At 58.9% G+C, this 17,258-nt stretch overlaps 3 protein-coding genes across 3 annotated transcripts; all 3 read left to right on the top strand.

Moving 5' to 3' along the window:
- The first annotated feature begins 145 nt into the window (after window positions 1-145).
- Window positions 146-9,036, top strand: RETREG3 (reticulophagy regulator family member 3). Its single transcript, XM_084301240.1, has 9 exons — window positions 146-395; window positions 1,346-1,452; window positions 3,020-3,050; window positions 4,190-4,316; window positions 4,998-5,082; window positions 5,530-5,667; window positions 6,162-6,241; window positions 6,447-6,579; window positions 7,196-9,036. Exons 1-9 carry the CDS (start codon window positions 217-219, stop codon window positions 7,627-7,629), a joined length of 1,314 nt encoding a protein of 437 aa, XP_084157366.1. The 5' UTR covers window positions 146-216; the 3' UTR covers window positions 7,630-9,036.
- A 1,531-nt stretch (window positions 9,037-10,567) lies between these two features.
- On the top strand, window positions 10,568-14,657 carry NAGLU (N-acetyl-alpha-glucosaminidase; the record flags this gene model as incomplete). The annotated part of the gene is made up of 6 exons (XM_084301095.1): window positions 10,568-10,950; window positions 11,666-11,813; window positions 11,897-12,043; window positions 12,188-12,273; window positions 12,438-12,694; window positions 12,793-14,657. The coding sequence occupies 6 exons, from the start codon at window positions 10,568-10,570 to the stop codon at window positions 14,007-14,009; spliced, it is 2,238 nt and encodes a 745-aa protein (XP_084157221.1). The 3' UTR covers window positions 14,010-14,657.
- A 474-nt stretch (window positions 14,658-15,131) lies between these two features.
- On the top strand, window positions 15,132-16,838 carry HSD17B1 (hydroxysteroid 17-beta dehydrogenase 1; the record flags this gene model as incomplete). The annotated part of the gene is given in 6 exon segments (XM_084301063.1): window positions 15,132-15,237; window positions 15,240-15,530; window positions 15,750-15,929; window positions 16,012-16,105; window positions 16,200-16,383; window positions 16,668-16,838. Coding segments are annotated over 6 exon segments (1,026 nt in total).
- Window positions 16,839-17,258: the final 420 nt, after the last annotated feature.

Raw genomic sequence — 17,258 nt, 5'->3', positions numbered from 1 at the left:
CCGCCGCCCGCCGCCACGGGCACTGCGCCTGCGCGCCGCGCACTTCCGCCCCACCGCCCCCTCCCCTCCCGCGGCGCCCCGGCAACGCGCGTGCGCGCCGCCCGGCCGCCTCCACCGCGCCTGCGCCAAGATGGCGGCGCCCAGCGCGGCGCCGGCCCCTTCGCCCTGGCGGCAGCCATGTTGGCGGCGGCCGGATGTTGATGCCGTGAGGGAGCCATGGCGGCGCGGCCCGGCGGGGCCGGCGAGCGGCGGCGGCGGGTGGAGGAGCTGAGCGCGGCGCTGCGGGGCCGCCTGGGGCCCTACGAGCCGCTGCTGGGAGCCCTGCAGGCAGCGCTCGTGTGGGAGCGGCCGGGCCGCAGCGCCCTGTGGTGGGTGGCGGCGCACGGCCTCTTCTGGTGAGCGCCCCCCGGGGAGCGGACGGGGACGGGGACGGGGACGGGCAGGGCCGCACCGGGCTGAGGAGGCTTCGGGGGGGGGAGGGTCCGGGCCCTGCTGGGCACTGACGGGACCGGGAGAGCCTGGGGGGGGGGGGCTGAGGTGATTTGGTGCCTGTGGGGCCTGGCAGCGAGCCCTGGGGGGGGGGGGGGGGGCAGGGCCCCAAAACCCCGGGCAGGGCCCCAAAACCCCGGGCATTGCCCCAAAACCCCGGGCATTGCCCCCAAAACCCCGGGCAGGGCCCCAAAACCACGGGCTTTGCCCCTGAAACCCCGGGCAGGGCCCCCGAACCCCGGGTAGGGCCACAAAACCCTGTGTAGAGCCCCCAAAACCTCTGGAATTGCCCCCAAAACCCCCAGCAGAGCCCCTCGGTGCCATAGGGGGTTTTGCTCTGTGCCCCCCGTTCCTGTCCCTCGCGGGGTTTGCTGAGCGCTGCCTTCTCCTTAGAGCCCTTCCCGGTCACGCTTTGGGGTTTGGGCTGCAGGCCGAGCTGCTGGGCGAGCAGTTTGGCTTGGTGACCTGTTGCTGCGTCCAACAAGCACTGGAAGCGCTGAGCTCTGCTTTAGCTTTGTCCCTCTCATAACAGCACCAAACCAGGCAGCAGGAACTGAGCTGGTGGGTGAACAGCAGGGGAAGGGCAGGAGGTTCTGCTCGCCTCTGGCCGGTGAGCTGTAAACGAGGGTGGTTGTGCTAGAAATGACACAAACAGATACTATAAAACCTTCTCAAGGCGGCTGCGAGATAAGCTCCTGGCCCAGGCAGTGCGGGCAGGCTGAATGCTGACTGATTACTGCTTGCTTTCTGTTCTCTTGCTGTAGCTGTAACCAGGTTTTGAGGGTGGTTTGTGCCTCCTTTCGTCTGTGTCAGGCAGATCGTGCTGGTTATTTATCTGTTTGTTTCTTCCTCATAGGTTCTTTGCTCTGACTTCTCTTCGATTGGTGTTCCTGGTTGCGTTTACTCTTATTGTAGTAGTTTGTATAGATAAGTGGAAGAACAAAATCTGGCCTGAAATTGGAGGTAAGTTGCAACGTTTAAGTTAATATCAGAACGTTAAGTACTGTTTTTAGATCTAGAGTGTGCAGCGTTTGGAGTTCAAGAGGTAAAATCCAGGGCTTTTTTCTGGTGTGAATCCAGAAGCAGGCAAGAATGCTGTAGGCACGTTCTTCCTGGAGTTGCTCTGGGAAGCCCTAACCTGTGTAAATAATAAGAGGTTTTTCTGCCAGTGTCTTGTAACCTTCTGAGTTTCCCTTCCATTTTGCTTTGTAGAGACTTGAGATCTTTTAGCACGTCATGAAGTAGCCTACTCGTTTGTGATGCTTCTGCTTGTGGGATGTCACCCCAGGCTCTTGTTCGCCCGTCAGTTGTGGTTTTATGGCGTGTTGGAATATTCACCAGTTGGGGCTTTTGTCATCTCTGTCTAATTTTAGTGAAGCACAAACTATCCTTGAGTTATAAGGAAATGATCTCTGCAACCTGTGTTGTACAGAATATTCTGCTAAGAGAAGAACTCTAGAATAAAGAGAGCATTTCACTAAATGGTAATGTTTGAAACAGCTGGTGTGTGAGAGTTAGGGCAGGTTTTGAAGCAGTGATTCATCTTCTAAGTATTCAATACAGGAGCAAGAAATTAAAATTTCAAAAATCCAATATAAAAGCAGGCGTTTATGGAATACGTCTGGATTTCTCCTCGGATTCGGTAATAAATCAGCTTCAAGGTTTAAGACAGGGATGAGTCCCAGCCTTGCCTACAAAGTAGAGAATTCATTAAAAGGAGAGGCATCTTAACGGCTGTTAATTAAATTAGTCTTAAGCTTTCAGGGAACAAAGCAGCTCTTTTTCTCATTTGTAATATTAGTGTGCTCATGAATAATACCAATCCGAGCAGGATTTTGTTGCTTTTGCATGGTCAGATGACCTTTGAAGCAGTGCATGTGGTTTCCATGCTCCCAGAGAGAGTTCTGTAACTAATGAGCAGGTTCTGCCCCAGCTTTTGTGCCTCAGCCTGTGTTCTGGGTAGTTCTTTGGAAGACATTAAAGCTTCGCTCGGTTCCTGCCATCGGCTTTCTGCAGGCTTTATAACCAAAGTGTTCTTACTGGTGAGGGAAGTGGGGAGAGTTACCTGCCCAGCTCCTGCATATCCTTGATTTAAACTCGTCAGGAGAACTGACACATCTCTGGCTCACTTTTCAAGCCCTGGTCTGGGTGAAAAAATATCAAAAGGCGTAAATCTGATGGCTCTGAATAAGCAAACTGTTTGTCCTTCACCTTCTGGGTGTGTGCAGGGGAAGGGAGGGAGATAAAAGTGGAACTTTTTTTTTTGCAAATACCTCCTACTGCAACCAGAGCAGCCTTCCAGATGCTGTCCAACAAGGCTGAGGAGCAGCACGGAGGCTCTCTTGCAGTCTTGTACCGTCACTGTACAAATTCAGAATGCGTTACGGAGTGATGCGTCTCTGGTTCTTAACAGTTAAAGTCTTTTCCAGGCACCTCCCAACTCATTAAAGCTTTACTTAAATCCCAAGAGCTAAGCATTCTTATGGCAAATTCCTTGCAACTAATGTCGTGTCTGTTCTTAATATTTTAGTGGCAAGACCTGGCGACTTAGACAATGAGAGGTAGGAAACTAATTGAATCCTCTGCTCTTTGGTGCTTTGCTGTGATCCTGTGTAATTGGTACCTGCACGTGCTTGGAATGTTGGCTTCCTAGAGAGGAAGGAAGGGGAGCAGGGAGCTGCTTAATGCAGTGAGGATGGAGCCCTCAGTCGTGCTGTTGTGACAGGTTTTTGACTTGCCCAAGCCATTATGTTATATTTAATCTCTGCCTTCAGACTGACTGGCAGTTGATGCTTGCTTGAGTGTTGTAAAACTTCCACCGCCACTTCCACTTGCACCCCCAGGTTGGAGGTGCTGCCTGAAAACCAATTCCTTTTGTGTGGGTCTCCAGTAGTAGGAAAACAACCGGGGCTTTTGTTGGAAAGAAAGAAGTCTTCTGAGACTAGATCTGGAACGTTTAAAGAGGCATTTCCCAGAAGCTGTTCCTGCATAGTTCTGACCTGACTGCAGCTTTAATAACAGTGGGTTGAGAAATGTTTGGGTGTTGCCTTCCTAATAACACCTTCCTCTCTCCGGGCACACCTTTCTGCCTGCTTGTGCTGCCTGGCCACACTTGGATGCTCAGCTCTTGATTAAATCACTTGAGCTGTTGCCAGAGAAGTTTGTTTGTTTACTGCAAGAGGCCCAAATACAAAAGGAATTGCTGTTCCTAAGCTTCAGGTTCCTGTGACTAGCAGTTAAGAAGCACTAATAGAACCTGCCAAAGATAATACCTCCGAAGTAACAGAACCTATTAAGTAAGGTACAAGGCTGCCTGGAAGCCTCATGCTGAAGTTTTGGGGGTTGCTGTTGACCAAGTCAATGCAGAGAAAGCAAATGGCTTCACTTGATTTGCTTCTGCCGTGCCCCTTCCCTTCCAGTAGCGTGGAAGCTCTAGTCTAAGACAACAAGAGGCTGAGTGACTCACATCACTGCTCCTTAGCTGCTGTGGGAGAACGGAGACGCCTGCAGAAGGGGATGCAGAGCGCTGCTCTTGGCAAGGCGCTGCTCTGAGAGGCAGGCTGAGGCTCCTCTCGAGAGCTGAGCAGCTGGGTGAGAGGAGAAAGTGGTGTGGTGACAAGCGCTTGTCACAAGGGATGTCTGCACTGAATCCCATGCGGTAATTAATGTCTGTTGCTGATTTTTTTTCCATCCACTGCAGCTGGGGATATGTCCACCCTCGGCTGCTCGGGGTGCCCGAACTTTGTCACCATTTGGCTGAAGGATGGGTGACCTGGACCAACTTCTTCAACAATCTCTTCGTTTTCAAGAGGCAAAGCCCTGGCAAGGTGAGAATGTGCAGGCGTTAGCAAATGGCATGGTTGTCCAGCCTCTGCTGGTATCCTTTTGTGATGGCATCCAGCGCTGGCTGAACGCGTTCCAAACAGGGGAGGTTACCATGGGAAGTCTCCCAGCTTGGCATGGCTGTGAAGCGGTGCAGAGGAATAGAAAGCACAGGCAGAATAATGGTGTGGAGGAGGGAGGAGAAAACAAGCGTTGGCACGTTGATTGCATTAGTGAAGTGGCAATAGAGCTGCTCCTTCTGTAGCTTTCTAGTTTTTTAAGTGTCTGTCAAATGCATCACCGCCAGTGGATTTTAGTAGGCAGAAAAAGTGTCATTTTTTTTTTGTTGCTCTTGTTTTTGAGGCTTATGCAAAGAGGAACCTGTAACTGCATTTGTGTTCTTCACTGTGAAAGAGTTCTCTCTCTTTCAGTCTCTTCCTCGCTTTTAGCATACCTGCTTTGGGAAGCTCCCTATAATCTGAAGCAAGAAACTTTGCTGTGCTGCCTGTGGCTCTGAAGGCAGACGCTTCCTGAATCTGTTCTAGTCCTGGAATGGGGTAGCGCTAGGAAGGCTTGGCTGCTGTTAAATTACAACTTTAGCTAGAATTCTGCAGGGAGCAAGATGGTCAAGAAGTGAGTGATTCCATTGCTTAACCCTGGAAACTCACCGTCTCCCATGTCTTCAGTTTTGCCTTCTAGTCTGTGGAGTTTTTACTTTCATGGCTGTTCTGGGCCGGTATATCCCTGGACTCCTGCTCTCATACTTGCTGTGTAAGTAGAAGATCCCTATGCCAAATACAGACTTGAAAATGAAAAAGGGATAGAAACGAGTAGGATCTGATTGTCTGAGGAGTCAGGCTCTGCTCCAAAGAGAGCAGCAACCGTTCCTGCTCCAAAGGAAGGGTCATGTTAATGGCTGTAAAATTTAAAGTAATGTGTTCTGCCTAGAATGTGGTGGTTCCTGTCCAGGGCTCTAAGGTCTCTGGTCCGGACACAACCTGTCTGCGTGGTTAGTAACAATGGATCTGAGCACTGAAAGGTCGGCCTCTCCGTTTTGTGACGTTGGCAGAGGTGATTGCACCAACTCTAAAGCAGCATCACCTTCAGTGCCCAGATCTTGCATTCTGGATGTGTGTGACACTGCATCACAACACGGGCAAGCTGTTTGCCAGGTAGCACACCGTGCAAACTTCTCATCAGCCTTCCCTCTTCCCTCAGTGCTCTTCGTCCTGCTGTGGCCCCTGGCTGTCTACCACAGGCTGGGGCACCGCATGTACCTGAAGCTGGAGCCAGCTCTGCAGCGGCTGGATTTCAGTGTCCGAGGCTACATGATATCAAAGCAGCGGGAGAAGCAGCGTAAGTTTCTAGAGGGTGTTTCTGGCCCTTCAGACACTGATACTTCATACCTGAACCCATCTGTAAACAAAGCCTCTGCTTGTGGAGTGGGATAGCCCTGCACGTCTCGCGTGGCAGTCACTCCAGTTCCCTTGGCAAATACTTGCAAGTACTTTGGGGATGAAACGAGGCAGCTCTGCCTCCACAGGAGTCTGCCAGGGAGTGCATGGTGTGAACTCTTCATGGTGCTGAGCTGCATCAGTTCTCAGCTGTCAGAACCGTGTGTTCTGGGCTGCAGTTGTACCGAGTCCTTCCTCTTTTCAGTGCGAGGTTGCTGCTAAGCATGTTCATCTCAGCAAAAGATCTGCAGCAGCCCAAGTCAGAAATGATCCCATTGCTCTGTTGAGGAACCAAATATGCTGTGTTATGTCCAAGCCTGCCAATTATTTTTTTTTTCTTGGTGTAAGATCTCTGTCCTAACAGCAATAATAAGCTTTGACTCTGGTTTCTGACAGTGCGTCACCGATCCCTTAATCAGGAGGGCACGGATGATGGGAGTGACAGTGAAGAGGAGCTTGCTGCTTTCTGTCCCAAGGTAGTGAACTGTACATGAACGTACTGGGTACTGTGGGTGTCCAGAACTGCTTGTACCAGCTCCTAGGCTAGGCAGTAACATGTGAAACGAGCCTCAGATACCAGCCTCACGTGAGGACTGGGTTTAACTGGCAGCCGCTGGATGATGGCAGAGGAATTAGCTTTCCAGTATTTAATATTTTTCTAATGTATCTCCTGTTTCAAAGCTGGATGACTCCGTGGTTGCCAAGGAACTAACCATCTCTGACTCGGAGCATTCAGATGCTGAGGTTTCCTACACTGAGAACGGGATGTTTAACCTCTCAAGGGGCCAGACTCCATTGACAGAGGGATCAGAAGGTGAGAGGAAACTGGCAGCTCCTCAGAGGTGTGGAATGCTGAGTAGGCACCGGTGCGACAGGTTGGAGGGAGGCCAAGCATTCCCTTCTGTCCCTGAGGTCTGGCTGTTTGATGTCTGTTGCTGGCCAAGATGAGATGAAACTACCTGTTTTTTCAGCGCAGAGCTTCCTTCTTAATTCCTGTGGTGCTTTGGTAGAGCAATTTCAGCTGCTCTTCAAAGGCAGATCCAGCTCTGCCAGTCTTTGACCGCAGAGATGTGTGTTGCAGCACAGCCTCTGTCACCGTGACCGGCCTGTCCCTCTGGTCATGTCATTATAGTGTAGGCACAACCAGCTCGTCCTGTCCAAGACCCTTCTGTACCCTCTGCTTATCTGCTGACTGAGTGAGAGGGTAGTTTCCTCTCGTTCAGCACCTGCATTCCTTGAGAGTGAGCTGGGAGGTAAGCAGGCACCCAGAATAGCTATGTGAGGGGGAGATTAAAGACAGCGTGATGCGGAGGTGATAGGAGACCGTCTGTCTTGGTGAGGTAATGGCCCAGATTTTGAGTGCTGTGCTGTTCTTGCCTTCAGGGTGTTTGGCACGTGCTGTGTATTTAAAACACTCTCTCCTCTTCTAGACCTGGATGGTCACAGTGACCCGGAAGAATCTTTTGCCAGGGATCTCCCTGACTTCCCTTCCATCAACCCAGAAGCGACTGGCCTAGATGATGAAGATGACACCAGCATTGGGATCCCAAGTCTGGCTTACCGCCCGCAAGGAACGGAAGAGTTGCACTTCCCTTATTACCAGGAAGAAGCCGGCGCGCTGCCATCTGTACAGAATCTCACTAACAACATAGCTGGGTTTGTCACCAGGGGGATGATCCAGCTTGCGCTGTCGGGAGCCGCTCAGCCGGGCTCTTCGCACAGCGACAATCCCCAGAGAGGTGCAAAGACTTACCTCAGAACGGCCAGCTCGGACTTGGACACTGACGCAGAAGGGGATGACTTTGAACTGCTGGATCAGTCTGAGCTGAACCAGCTGGATCCTGCTGGCTCACGGGGCCAGTAGGCAATCACATCACCTCCTTTCTGGTTTTCTGACGTGCGTCGTGGAGGGGAATCCTGGAAGGAAGAAGCATTGCACAGTTATCTAGATTGTCTCCCGTGTGAGTACGAGTGATACGACAACCAGTCCTGGCTGGGAGCACCGCTGTGAGCCGTGACTCTGTAGCCTCGCTTGGATTTTAAAATAAACCACCCTGGTAATTCGTAGGGAAAAGGTGTTGATGTGATGGCTCCACAATCACCCATGCGTTGCCCTGCATTGTCTGCCAGGATGCTGCTTGCTCCAAATTTCCTCACCTAAGACAATAAATCTGGTGTCTGCAGCCAAGAGACCACAAATCAGACTGAATTAGCGTCACTGAGAACAATCTGGAAGCTGACCTTCCGGGGCTGATACACAACAAGGTGAATGGGACTGGTTTCCCCTCAGACTTAGTGTCTAGGACTTAATGCTGTTCTGTCTTTAAGACAACCCTTTCCTGCTCCTCAAATGTGCACAGAAATCCCGATTCTTCTCTCCCAGCAATATCCAGCTCTGGGTAGAAACGAACACCTTGCTCCCCTTGTGGACGTGGTGGTGTACGGCCACAACTGTTTGTACTTGCAATGACCACTCATCTCCAGCTCAAGCTTTCTAGTGATGCTATTTTGTAAGAGACATAATGGCAATAAGACATCTACTGTGATGACTAGAGTCCTGCAAAGAACATCGACGTGTGGCAGCTGTTCTTGTGTTGCTTTCTTAAAATACCGGACTAACGATTTACTAAAACCCCCCTGTGTTATCCCCAAACACATCCGGCATGGACAGTAGCAATACTACATTTCCCCTGACACTGCCTCTTAGGGAACAACTAGGGAGAGGTTTTCTGGAGGAGGGAAGAAGCGGAGCTGGCCTGCTCAGCCACTTTTGTTCTGGGCCTCTTTCACAGCTTTGTATAGCTTAGAACCTGCCAGTAGGAATCGAACAGAGGACGCCAGCTCCAACCGCAAGGGACTGAAGAGCTTTTACCTGCTGTGGGCACTTAAACAAACCAGCAACCCATAGGGGAGAGACGTGTAAGCTGGATGGCCTGAGCCTTCCAGCCCTTTCCGAGTCACTGAGCTTTCCCATTGCTTTTTCTAAGCCATAAAAACTGATACAGATCACATTTGTGCAGCAAACAACTTACCTCTTCAGGGAAACTCCCGTGTATGTGCTTCTTTTTGTCTAAATCTGCTTGCCTGAAAGTGTTGGCCGTACAGATGCTTAGACTGTCTTGAATTAAGGAGGCATGGGTAAGGTGGGGGCTTTATTAATTTTATACTAGCCTAAATCTTTGGTTTGGCCTTGCAAGGACAAGCTGTCACCTGATAAAATGTCAGCCTACTTTGGGATCTGAAGTAAAGAGCCTGTCACAAACCTCTAGGATTGCTGGGTGATACCAAACGACCGAGTCTGTGTATTACATGTGCACTCAACAGTTTAAAATCCAGTTCTTGTTTCATCTTGGAATCAATCCCCAGAGCTCCTTGGGAGCCACTCGCCCCCTGGCTGCTCCCCAGCCTCCTCTCATCCCTCGGCTGGGCTGGGGCCGCTGCCTGGCAGCGTTGGTGTCAGCTCCGTCAGCTCCTCCTCGGCCCTTGGTTTCTTTTTCTTTGCCTCAGGAGCTGCTAAAAGAGCAGAGTTGCCGGGTGCCCCTGATTTCTGGGGAGCGGTAGCAGAAGAAGCCCTGCAGGGGCCATTTTTGGGGTTCTTTGGGGGGATTTTTCATTTTTGTGGGGCTGTTTTGGGGGCGGTATCCACCTGGTGGGGATCTTTTTGGGGCTGTGTCTCCCCAGTGTGGCCAGTTTTGGGGTCATATCCTCTGGTGGGGCCGCATATCTTCTGGTGGGTTCCTCCCTACGAGGAACACGGAGCCCAACCCTAAATAGGAGCCTAGAGCACATGTAGGGCGCCACTTTCTCCCATCAAAAAGTGCTCCCAACAGAAGCCTTTGGGTTCACCTGAACACCCTGGGGGAGATTGTACGCAGTCCCACACATAACGGGACTCTGCGCATTCTCTTTTCAAACACCAATAACTGTAACCGTAACTCTAAAACTAAACGTCAGCCTAAACCTAACCCTAAACCTAGCTCTAACCTGAAACCTAACCCTAACCCCAGCCCTAAACCTAATGCTGAACCTCACCCTAACACTAACCCTGACCCTAACCCTAACATTGACCCTAACCCTAACATTAACCCTAACAATTACTCTAACCCTAGTCCTAGCCCTAGGGCTAACACCAAACCCTAATCTAACCCTAACCTTAACCCTAACCATAAACCTGAACCTGAAACCTAACCCTAACCCTAAACATAACCCTAAGTATAATGGTGGAGGTAACCCTAACCCTAACCCTAAACATAACCCTAAGCCTGACCCTGATCCTAGCCATAACCATAGCCATGCACACCCTACCCCTAACGCCTAACACTAACCCTAACAATAACCCTAAGCCTAAACCTGACCCTAAGCCTAAACCTAGCGCCCGCCCTCGCCGCCGTGACCACGCCCACAGATGTGACCACGCCCTCTTGTGGCCACGCCCACTGCCACCACCCAGTACCCCGACCCCTCCCACCACCGTGACCACGCCCACTTCAAGTAACCACGCCCTCTACTAGACCTCGCCCAATCACTCTGACCACTCCCAACCCCCGTGACCACGCCCACTCCCGCCACCATGTCTATCACTCTGACCACGCCCACCCCCGTGACCACGCCCACCGCTGCTACCACGCCTAACCCCCTGACCACTCCCACTCCGTGACCCCACCCCCCACCCCATAACCACGCCCACCCCCTCGGCCACACCCCACCCCCTTCCTCCACATTGGCCGCGTCGCCGGCTGAGGGGCGGGGCCTCGGCGCTGATTGGCGGAGCGGCACGTCGCTCAGGGCGAGGCAGCGGGACCATGGCGGGGCCGCTGCGGGTGGCGGCGCTGGCGGCGCTGCTGGCGGTGCCGGTTCGGGCCCCGGTCCCGGAGCGGCGGCAGGAGGCGGCGGTGCGGGCCCTGGCTCGGCGCCTCCTGGGCCCCCGGGCGGCCTCCGCCGTGGCTCTGTCGGTGGACGGGAGGCTGGCGGCGGGCGGCCCCGACGCCTACCGCCTGCTGTCGCCTCCCGGTGCCGCCGTGGCCGTGGCCGTGACCGGTTCCAGCGGCGTGGCGGCCGCCGCCGGGCTCTACCGCTACCTGCGGGACTTCTGCGGCTGTCACCTCTCGTGGGCCGGGGCTCAGCTCCGCCTGCCCGAGCCCCTGCCGCGGGTACCGGCCGAGATCCGCGCGGCCACCCCCAACCGGTACCGGGACCGCGCACCGGGACGGGACGGGGCGGGAGGGGACGGGACGGGGCTGGCGGTGCGCTGGGGTCCCGGGGGTGGCGGTGAGGAGGGCACCGGGGGGGGGATCCCGGTAATGTACCGGGTGCTGGGGGGTCCCGGGGGCTCCGTTCCTGCAGCAGGCTCCCCGGTGCTACCGGTGCACGGGGGCTCCGTTACTGCCCTGGGTGCTGAAGTTGTACGGGGGACACCGGCGGCTCCGTTAATGCACCGGTTGCTGGGGGCTCCGTTAATGCACCGGGCTCCCCGGTGCTGCCGGTATGGGGGGGGTACCGGGGGCTCCGTTAATGCACGGGGTGCAAGATGGGGACCGGGGGCTCCGTTACCACACCGGACTCCCCAAGCGCTACCGATGCACGGAGCTCCCTTAACGCACCGGGTGCTGCCGGTGTGCGGGGGCCTTGGGGCTCCGTTAACGCCCTGGGTACGGGGGCACCCAGGGGGCTCTGTTCGTGTCCTGGCTCCCCCCCGCCCGGTGCTGCTGACGTCCGTACGGGGTGGGCTCCACTGGTGCCATCCGTGCCACGGTCTGTGCCAGCTCGGGCACGGAGCCGGGCACCGCTCACAGCTCGTTAGCCCGGGACAAAAGGCGCTCGCCCTTACGTAACGGGGGAGGCAGCGGGGTGCCCCCCCAGCCCCCCCACCCACCCCCGGTCCTTCTATCGTTGTGCCCCAGGTACCGCTACTACCAGAACGTCTGCACCCAGAGCTACTCCTACGCCTGGTGGGACTGGGCGCGCTGGGAGCGGGAGATCGACTGGATGGCGCTGAGCGGCATCAACCTGGCGCTGGCCTTCATGGGGCAGGAGCTCGTCTGGCAGCGGGTGGGGTACCCCCGGGGCCGGGGAGGGGGCCGTGGTGGGCGTCGGGCAAAGGGGGGGGGAGCTGACAGCCGGGCTGCCCGCAGGTCTACCTGTCCCTGGGTCTGAACCAGTCGGAGATCGACGCCTACTTCACGGGGCCGGCGTTCCTGGCGTGGAACCGCCTGGGGAACCTCCACGGCTGGGCAGGGCCGCTGCCGCGCTCCTGGCACCTCAAGCAGCTCTACCTGCAGGTACCGGGGGGGTCTCGTCCTGCTTCGCCCTGCTGGGGTGGTGCTGGGTGCGGGCTCCTTTCCCCGGGTGCCCAAAGACCCCTCGTAGGGCCCGGGGCTCCTCTCCCGTCGCTCCTCTTCCTCCCTCCTCTTCCTCTCTCCCAGTACAGGGTCGTGGAGAGGATGCGCTCACTGGGGATGATCACGGTGCTGCCGGCCTTCGCGGGCCACGTGCCGCAGGGGGTTCTCCGGTACGTGCGGCTGTGCCCGCAGACCCCACAGGTCCTTGAGCTCCCTGCCCGGCGGGTCCTGGCTCCGGGTCCCACCTTTGGGCAGCACCGGGTGCCCCTGGGGGCTCCCCTGCAGCGTGCGGTCCCATCCTGCTCCTGATCCCCGTCCCTGCCCTCCGGCTCAGGGTCTTCCCGCGTGTGAACGCCACTCGCCTCGGGGGCTGGAGCCACTTTGATTGCACCTACTCCTGCCCCTACCTGCTGGACCCCGAGGACCCCATGTTCCAGGTGATCGGCACCCTCTTCCTGAAGGAGCTGATCAAGGAGTTCGGCACCGACCACATCTACAGCGCCGACACCTTCAACGAGATGAGCCCGCTGTCCTCCGACCCCGCTTACCTCTCGAGGGTCAGCAACGCCGTCTTCAGGTCGATGACGGGAGGTGGGTCGGGGCCGGGGCCGCCTGGTGGCACCGCGGAAGAGGGTGGCGGTGGGGTCCGGGGGTGCTCCCCGTGCCTCACCCCGTGTCTCCGTCCCCAGCCGACCCCGAGGCGCTGTGGCTGATGCAGGGCTGGCTCTTCCAGCACCAGCCGGACTTCTGGCAGCCGGCGCAGGTGCGGGCGCTGCTGCACGGTGTGCCCCTGGGCAGGATGATCGTCCTCGACCTCTTTGCCGAGTCCAAGCCCGTCTACCCGTGGACGGAGTCCTTCTACGGGCAGCCCTTCATCTGGTGCATGCTGCACAACTTCGGCGGCAACCACGGCCTCTTCGGCACCGTGGAGTCCATCAACCGCGGCCCCTTCGAGGCTCGCCGCTTCCCCAACTCCACCATGGTGGGCACCGGGCTGGCGCCCGAGGGCATCGAGCAGAACGACGTGGTGTACGAGCTGATGAACGAGCTGGGCTGGCGCCACGAGCCCCTCGACCTCCCCTCCTGGGTGTCCCGCTACGCCCAGCGCCGCTACGGCGCCGCCAACGCCGCCGCCTCCTCCGCCTGGCGCCTGCTCCTCCGCAGCGCCTACAACTGCACGGGCGTCTGCGTCAACCACAACCGCAGCCCGCTGGTGCGCCGCCCGTCCCTGCACATGGACACCCAGCTCTGGTACAACGCCAGCGACGTCTACGAGGCTTGGAGGCTGCTGCTGAGCGCCGGCGCCGCGCTGGGCTCCAGCCTCACCTACCGCTACGACCTGGTGGACGTCACCCGCCAGGCGGTGCAGCAGCTGGTGGCCGATTACTACCTGAGCATCCGCGGCGCTTTCCAGAGCCGCGCGCTGCCGGAGCTGCTGACGGCCGGCGGGGTGCTGGTGTACGACCTGCTGCCCGAGCTCGACAGCCTCCTCTCCAGCCACCGCCTCTTCCTCCTGGGCCGCTGGCTGGAGAGCGCCCGCGCCGCGGCCACGAGCGACCGGGAGGCCGAGCTGTACGAGATGAACGCCCGCAACCAGCTGACGCTCTGGGGACCGAGCGGGAACATCCTGGATTACGCCAACAAGCAGCTGGGGGGGCTGGTGCTGGATTATTACGGCGTGCGCTGGAGCCTCTTCGTCTCTCTCCTGGTGGAGAGCCTCAACTCGGGCAGCCCCTTCCACCAGGAGCAGTTCAACCAGGCCGTTTTCCAGGTGGAGAGGGGCTTCATCTACAACAAGAAGCGGTACCCTACCGCGCCCGTCGGCGACGCGCTGGAGATCTCCAGGAAGCTTTTCCTCAAATACTACCCCGGGGCCATGAAGCGGAGCCGGGCTGGGCCAGCGTGATTTGGGGCCGTGCCTCTCCGAGCCTCCCCCAGGAGGGAGGGCAGAGACCCTGCGTCCTCACGTGTCGAGGCTCCTGCAGCTCCTCGCCTGATCGCCGCGTCCCTCCCCGATCGCCGCGTCCCGGCGGTGCTGGAATGAAGGCGCAGAGCCCCGCTGGGACCAGGCTGCGTGCTCTGCATGGGCAGGACGAGCCCCGGAGGGGGCTGGCAGGCAGCTGTGGGGGTGGCTGTTCCCCAGGGACCGCTGCTGCACCGTGCTCAGCCCTGACGGCCCCTCCTGGCTGCCCCACGCCTGCCCCACTGGAGCTGAGCCACCCCACGGCACGGAGCAAGGAGGCAGCGCTCTGCTGCCCTGCTGGCTGCTCGCTGGGACCTGGGACGGTGCAGACGGACAGAGGACAGACGGACAGAGGGGCTGGCATGTCCCCACCGAGCACCTGCCCCTGGCCAAGCAGCAGGGAGCCAGCCTTGCCCCATGGCTCGTGCCCCCCCCGGCTCCCCTCCTTGTGGGGCCGTCGGCCTCAGCGCAGCCCCTGCTGCGCTTGGTGCCTGTGGCACTGAAGGAGCCTTGGCAGAGTTTTCTGCGGTGATGCTGGGGCCGGGCTCCTCGGGCCGGGCTCTTTCTGTGCCTTTTCATCCCCTCACTGGGGCTCGGGCCAAGGCTGCGTGGCCGTGGGTCGCTCTGGCCCCAGGCAGGGTGGGGGCTGAAACCTGCAGAGCTATTAAAGGCTTGGACACTGAGTGCTGTCGGGCTCCTCCGCTTCTCCCCAGCGTGCAATTTATTTGAATTTTGGCAAGGGAGCAGCTCGCAGATGAGATTTTTTTTTTCCCCTGAGGAGGAAAAAAGCACGGTCAGCTGCGGGGCTGCTGCTCGGGGCTGTCCCCGGCTGGTGTGGAGCTCCGGGGCTGCCTTCCCCTCGTGCCCCCCGTGCCTCCTCCCTGGCTCTGCCGCGGGGTCTTTATCTCGGCAGCTGAACCAGCATCAAGGCAGAGGGAGGCAGGTGGAGGGGCCTTGAGATAAGCAGAGAGACAAAACACGGAGGGAAGGAGGGAGGGATGGGCCCCCTGCCCGGCCCTTTTAAACAGCGCAGCCCCCCCGGGGCCCGGCATTGCCGCGGTGCCCATGGAGCAAACCACGGTGCTGATCACCGGCTGCTCCTCGGGCATTGGGCTGGGGCTGGCCGCCCGCCTGGCAGCCGATTCTGCTCGCAGGTTCAAAGGTAAAGGGGCGACGCTGTGCCACAGGGGGTCCCGGCACCACTGGGGTCCCAGCACCGAGGGGGTCCCGGCACCAAGGGGTTCTCCCCCCGCCGGTCCCTGGGGCGGCAGCGCTGCCCCGCGGCCCCGTTTTCTCCCCCAGTGTTCGCCACCATGCGCGACCTGGCCAAGAGCGAGCGGCTGCGGGAGAGGTTTGGGGGCGGCTGCCCCGAAACGCTGGAGCTGCTGCAGTTGGACGTCACCGACCCGCGCTCGCTGGCCGCCGCCGCGCAGCGGGTGCAGGGGCAGCGGCTGGATGTGCTGGGTACGGTTCCCACCGCCCCCCCCGGGCATCAGCCGGGACCGGGTGCCAAATAATAGGATGAGCCACGGTGGTCCTGCGTGGGGCCGGGGGGTGCTGCAGCCCTAAGGATGGGGTTGGGGGTGTAGGGAGGAGGGAGGGGGTTTGGTGCCCGTGTCCCCGTCCCCGATCCGCCACCCCGGTGCTGGGGGTGCCCGGCTGACGGGGGCCGTGCCCCGGCAGTGTGCAACGCGGGGGTGGGCCTGATGGGCCCCCTGGAGACGTGCTCCGAGCAGGCCATGAGGACGGTGTTCGAGGTGAACCTCTTCGGGGCCATCCGCACCATCCAGGCCTTCCTGCCCGCCATGAAGCGCCGCAGGGCCGGCAGGATCCTGGTCACCGGCAGCGTCGGGGGGCTGCAAGGTGGGCGCTGCATGGGGGGGGGGGGGCTGTGCTGGCTTGGGGGGGGGGGAGCCCGGCTCTCAAAGCACCGCTCTGCCCCAAGGGGTGCCCTTCAATTCCGTGTACTGCGCCAGCAAATTCGCCGTGGAGGGGCTGTGCGAGAGCCTGGCCATCGTCCTGCGGCCCTTCAACATCCAGTGAGTGCCGGCGGCGGCGCGGGGAAGGGGCGCGAAGGTTGGGGCTGGGGGCTGACGGCTCCCCCCCCCCCCGTGGGGCTGCTCCTTCCCGCAGCGTGACGCTGGTGGAGTGCGGGCCGGTCAACACGGGCTTCCTGCAGAACCTGCAGCGAGCGGACCCCGAGGGCAGCGAGCTGCAGGGGCTGGACCACGACACGCGGAGCCTCTACCGCCGGTACCTGCGGCACTGCCACGGCCTCTTCCGCGACGCGGCCCAGGAGGTGGAGGAGGTGCTGCAGGTGGGACGGGGATGGGATGGGATTGGGATATGGGATGGGACGGGATGGGATGGGGAGATGGGATGGGACGGGATGGGATGGGGATATGGGATGAGATGGGGACATGGGATGGGATGGGATGGGGATATGGGATAAGATAGGGGGATGGGATGGGATGGGATGGGATGGGATGGGATTGGGATATGGGATGGGATGGGGAGATGGGATGGGACGGGATGGGATGGGATGGGGATATGGGATGGGATGGGGGCTCGGGGCCAGTGCTGAGCCCTGTGCGGTGCCAGGTGTTCCTGGAGGCCATCAGCACCCCCTGCCCACCCCTGCGTTGTGCCACCACCCAGCTCTTCGCCCCCCTGGTGCGCCTGAAGCTGGCCAGCCCCGACGGCTCCGACTACGTGCGGGCCATGCACGACTTCGTCTTCGGCCCCGGTGATGATGGCGGGGACCAGCCCTGAGCACCGGCACCCGCGGAGCACCGGTGGCAGGGGATGGGTCCCTTGGTGCCAGCAATAAACCCCTGCTGCTGCCACACGGCTCCGGCTCCGGCCCCACTGTTTGTGGGGCAGGGTGGGGGGTGTGGGGGGGTGGGTGGTGGGCATCGCCTGCGCTGGGAGGGTGGGACTGGGGAACCAGTGGGGGTAGTGGGATGGCTGGAGTGGGGTCATGGGGGATAAAGGGGGTGATACTGGGGCTGGGCAGCCAGTTTGGGGCTGTTTTAGGGACTGGTACCAGGGCTCCAGCAGGCACTACCGGGGGTCTTTGAGCCAGTGGGGTCCGGTGGGCAGTCCTGGGGCTGCGGGACACAGCAGTGGGGTGGGCGGGCAGCCGGGACCGAGCCCCCAGCGGGCAGCACCGGGGCCGGGCGAGCAGCACCG

The sequence above is a fragment of the Netta rufina genome (genome assembly GCF_964035555.1).
Source record: "Netta rufina genome assembly, chromosome: 24".
In the NCBI taxonomy this organism is placed as follows: domain Eukaryota; kingdom Metazoa; phylum Chordata; class Aves; order Anseriformes; family Anatidae; genus Netta; species Netta rufina.
Note: the sequence above shows the minus strand (reverse complement) of the source record. Positions and strands in the feature narration are given on the sequence as shown.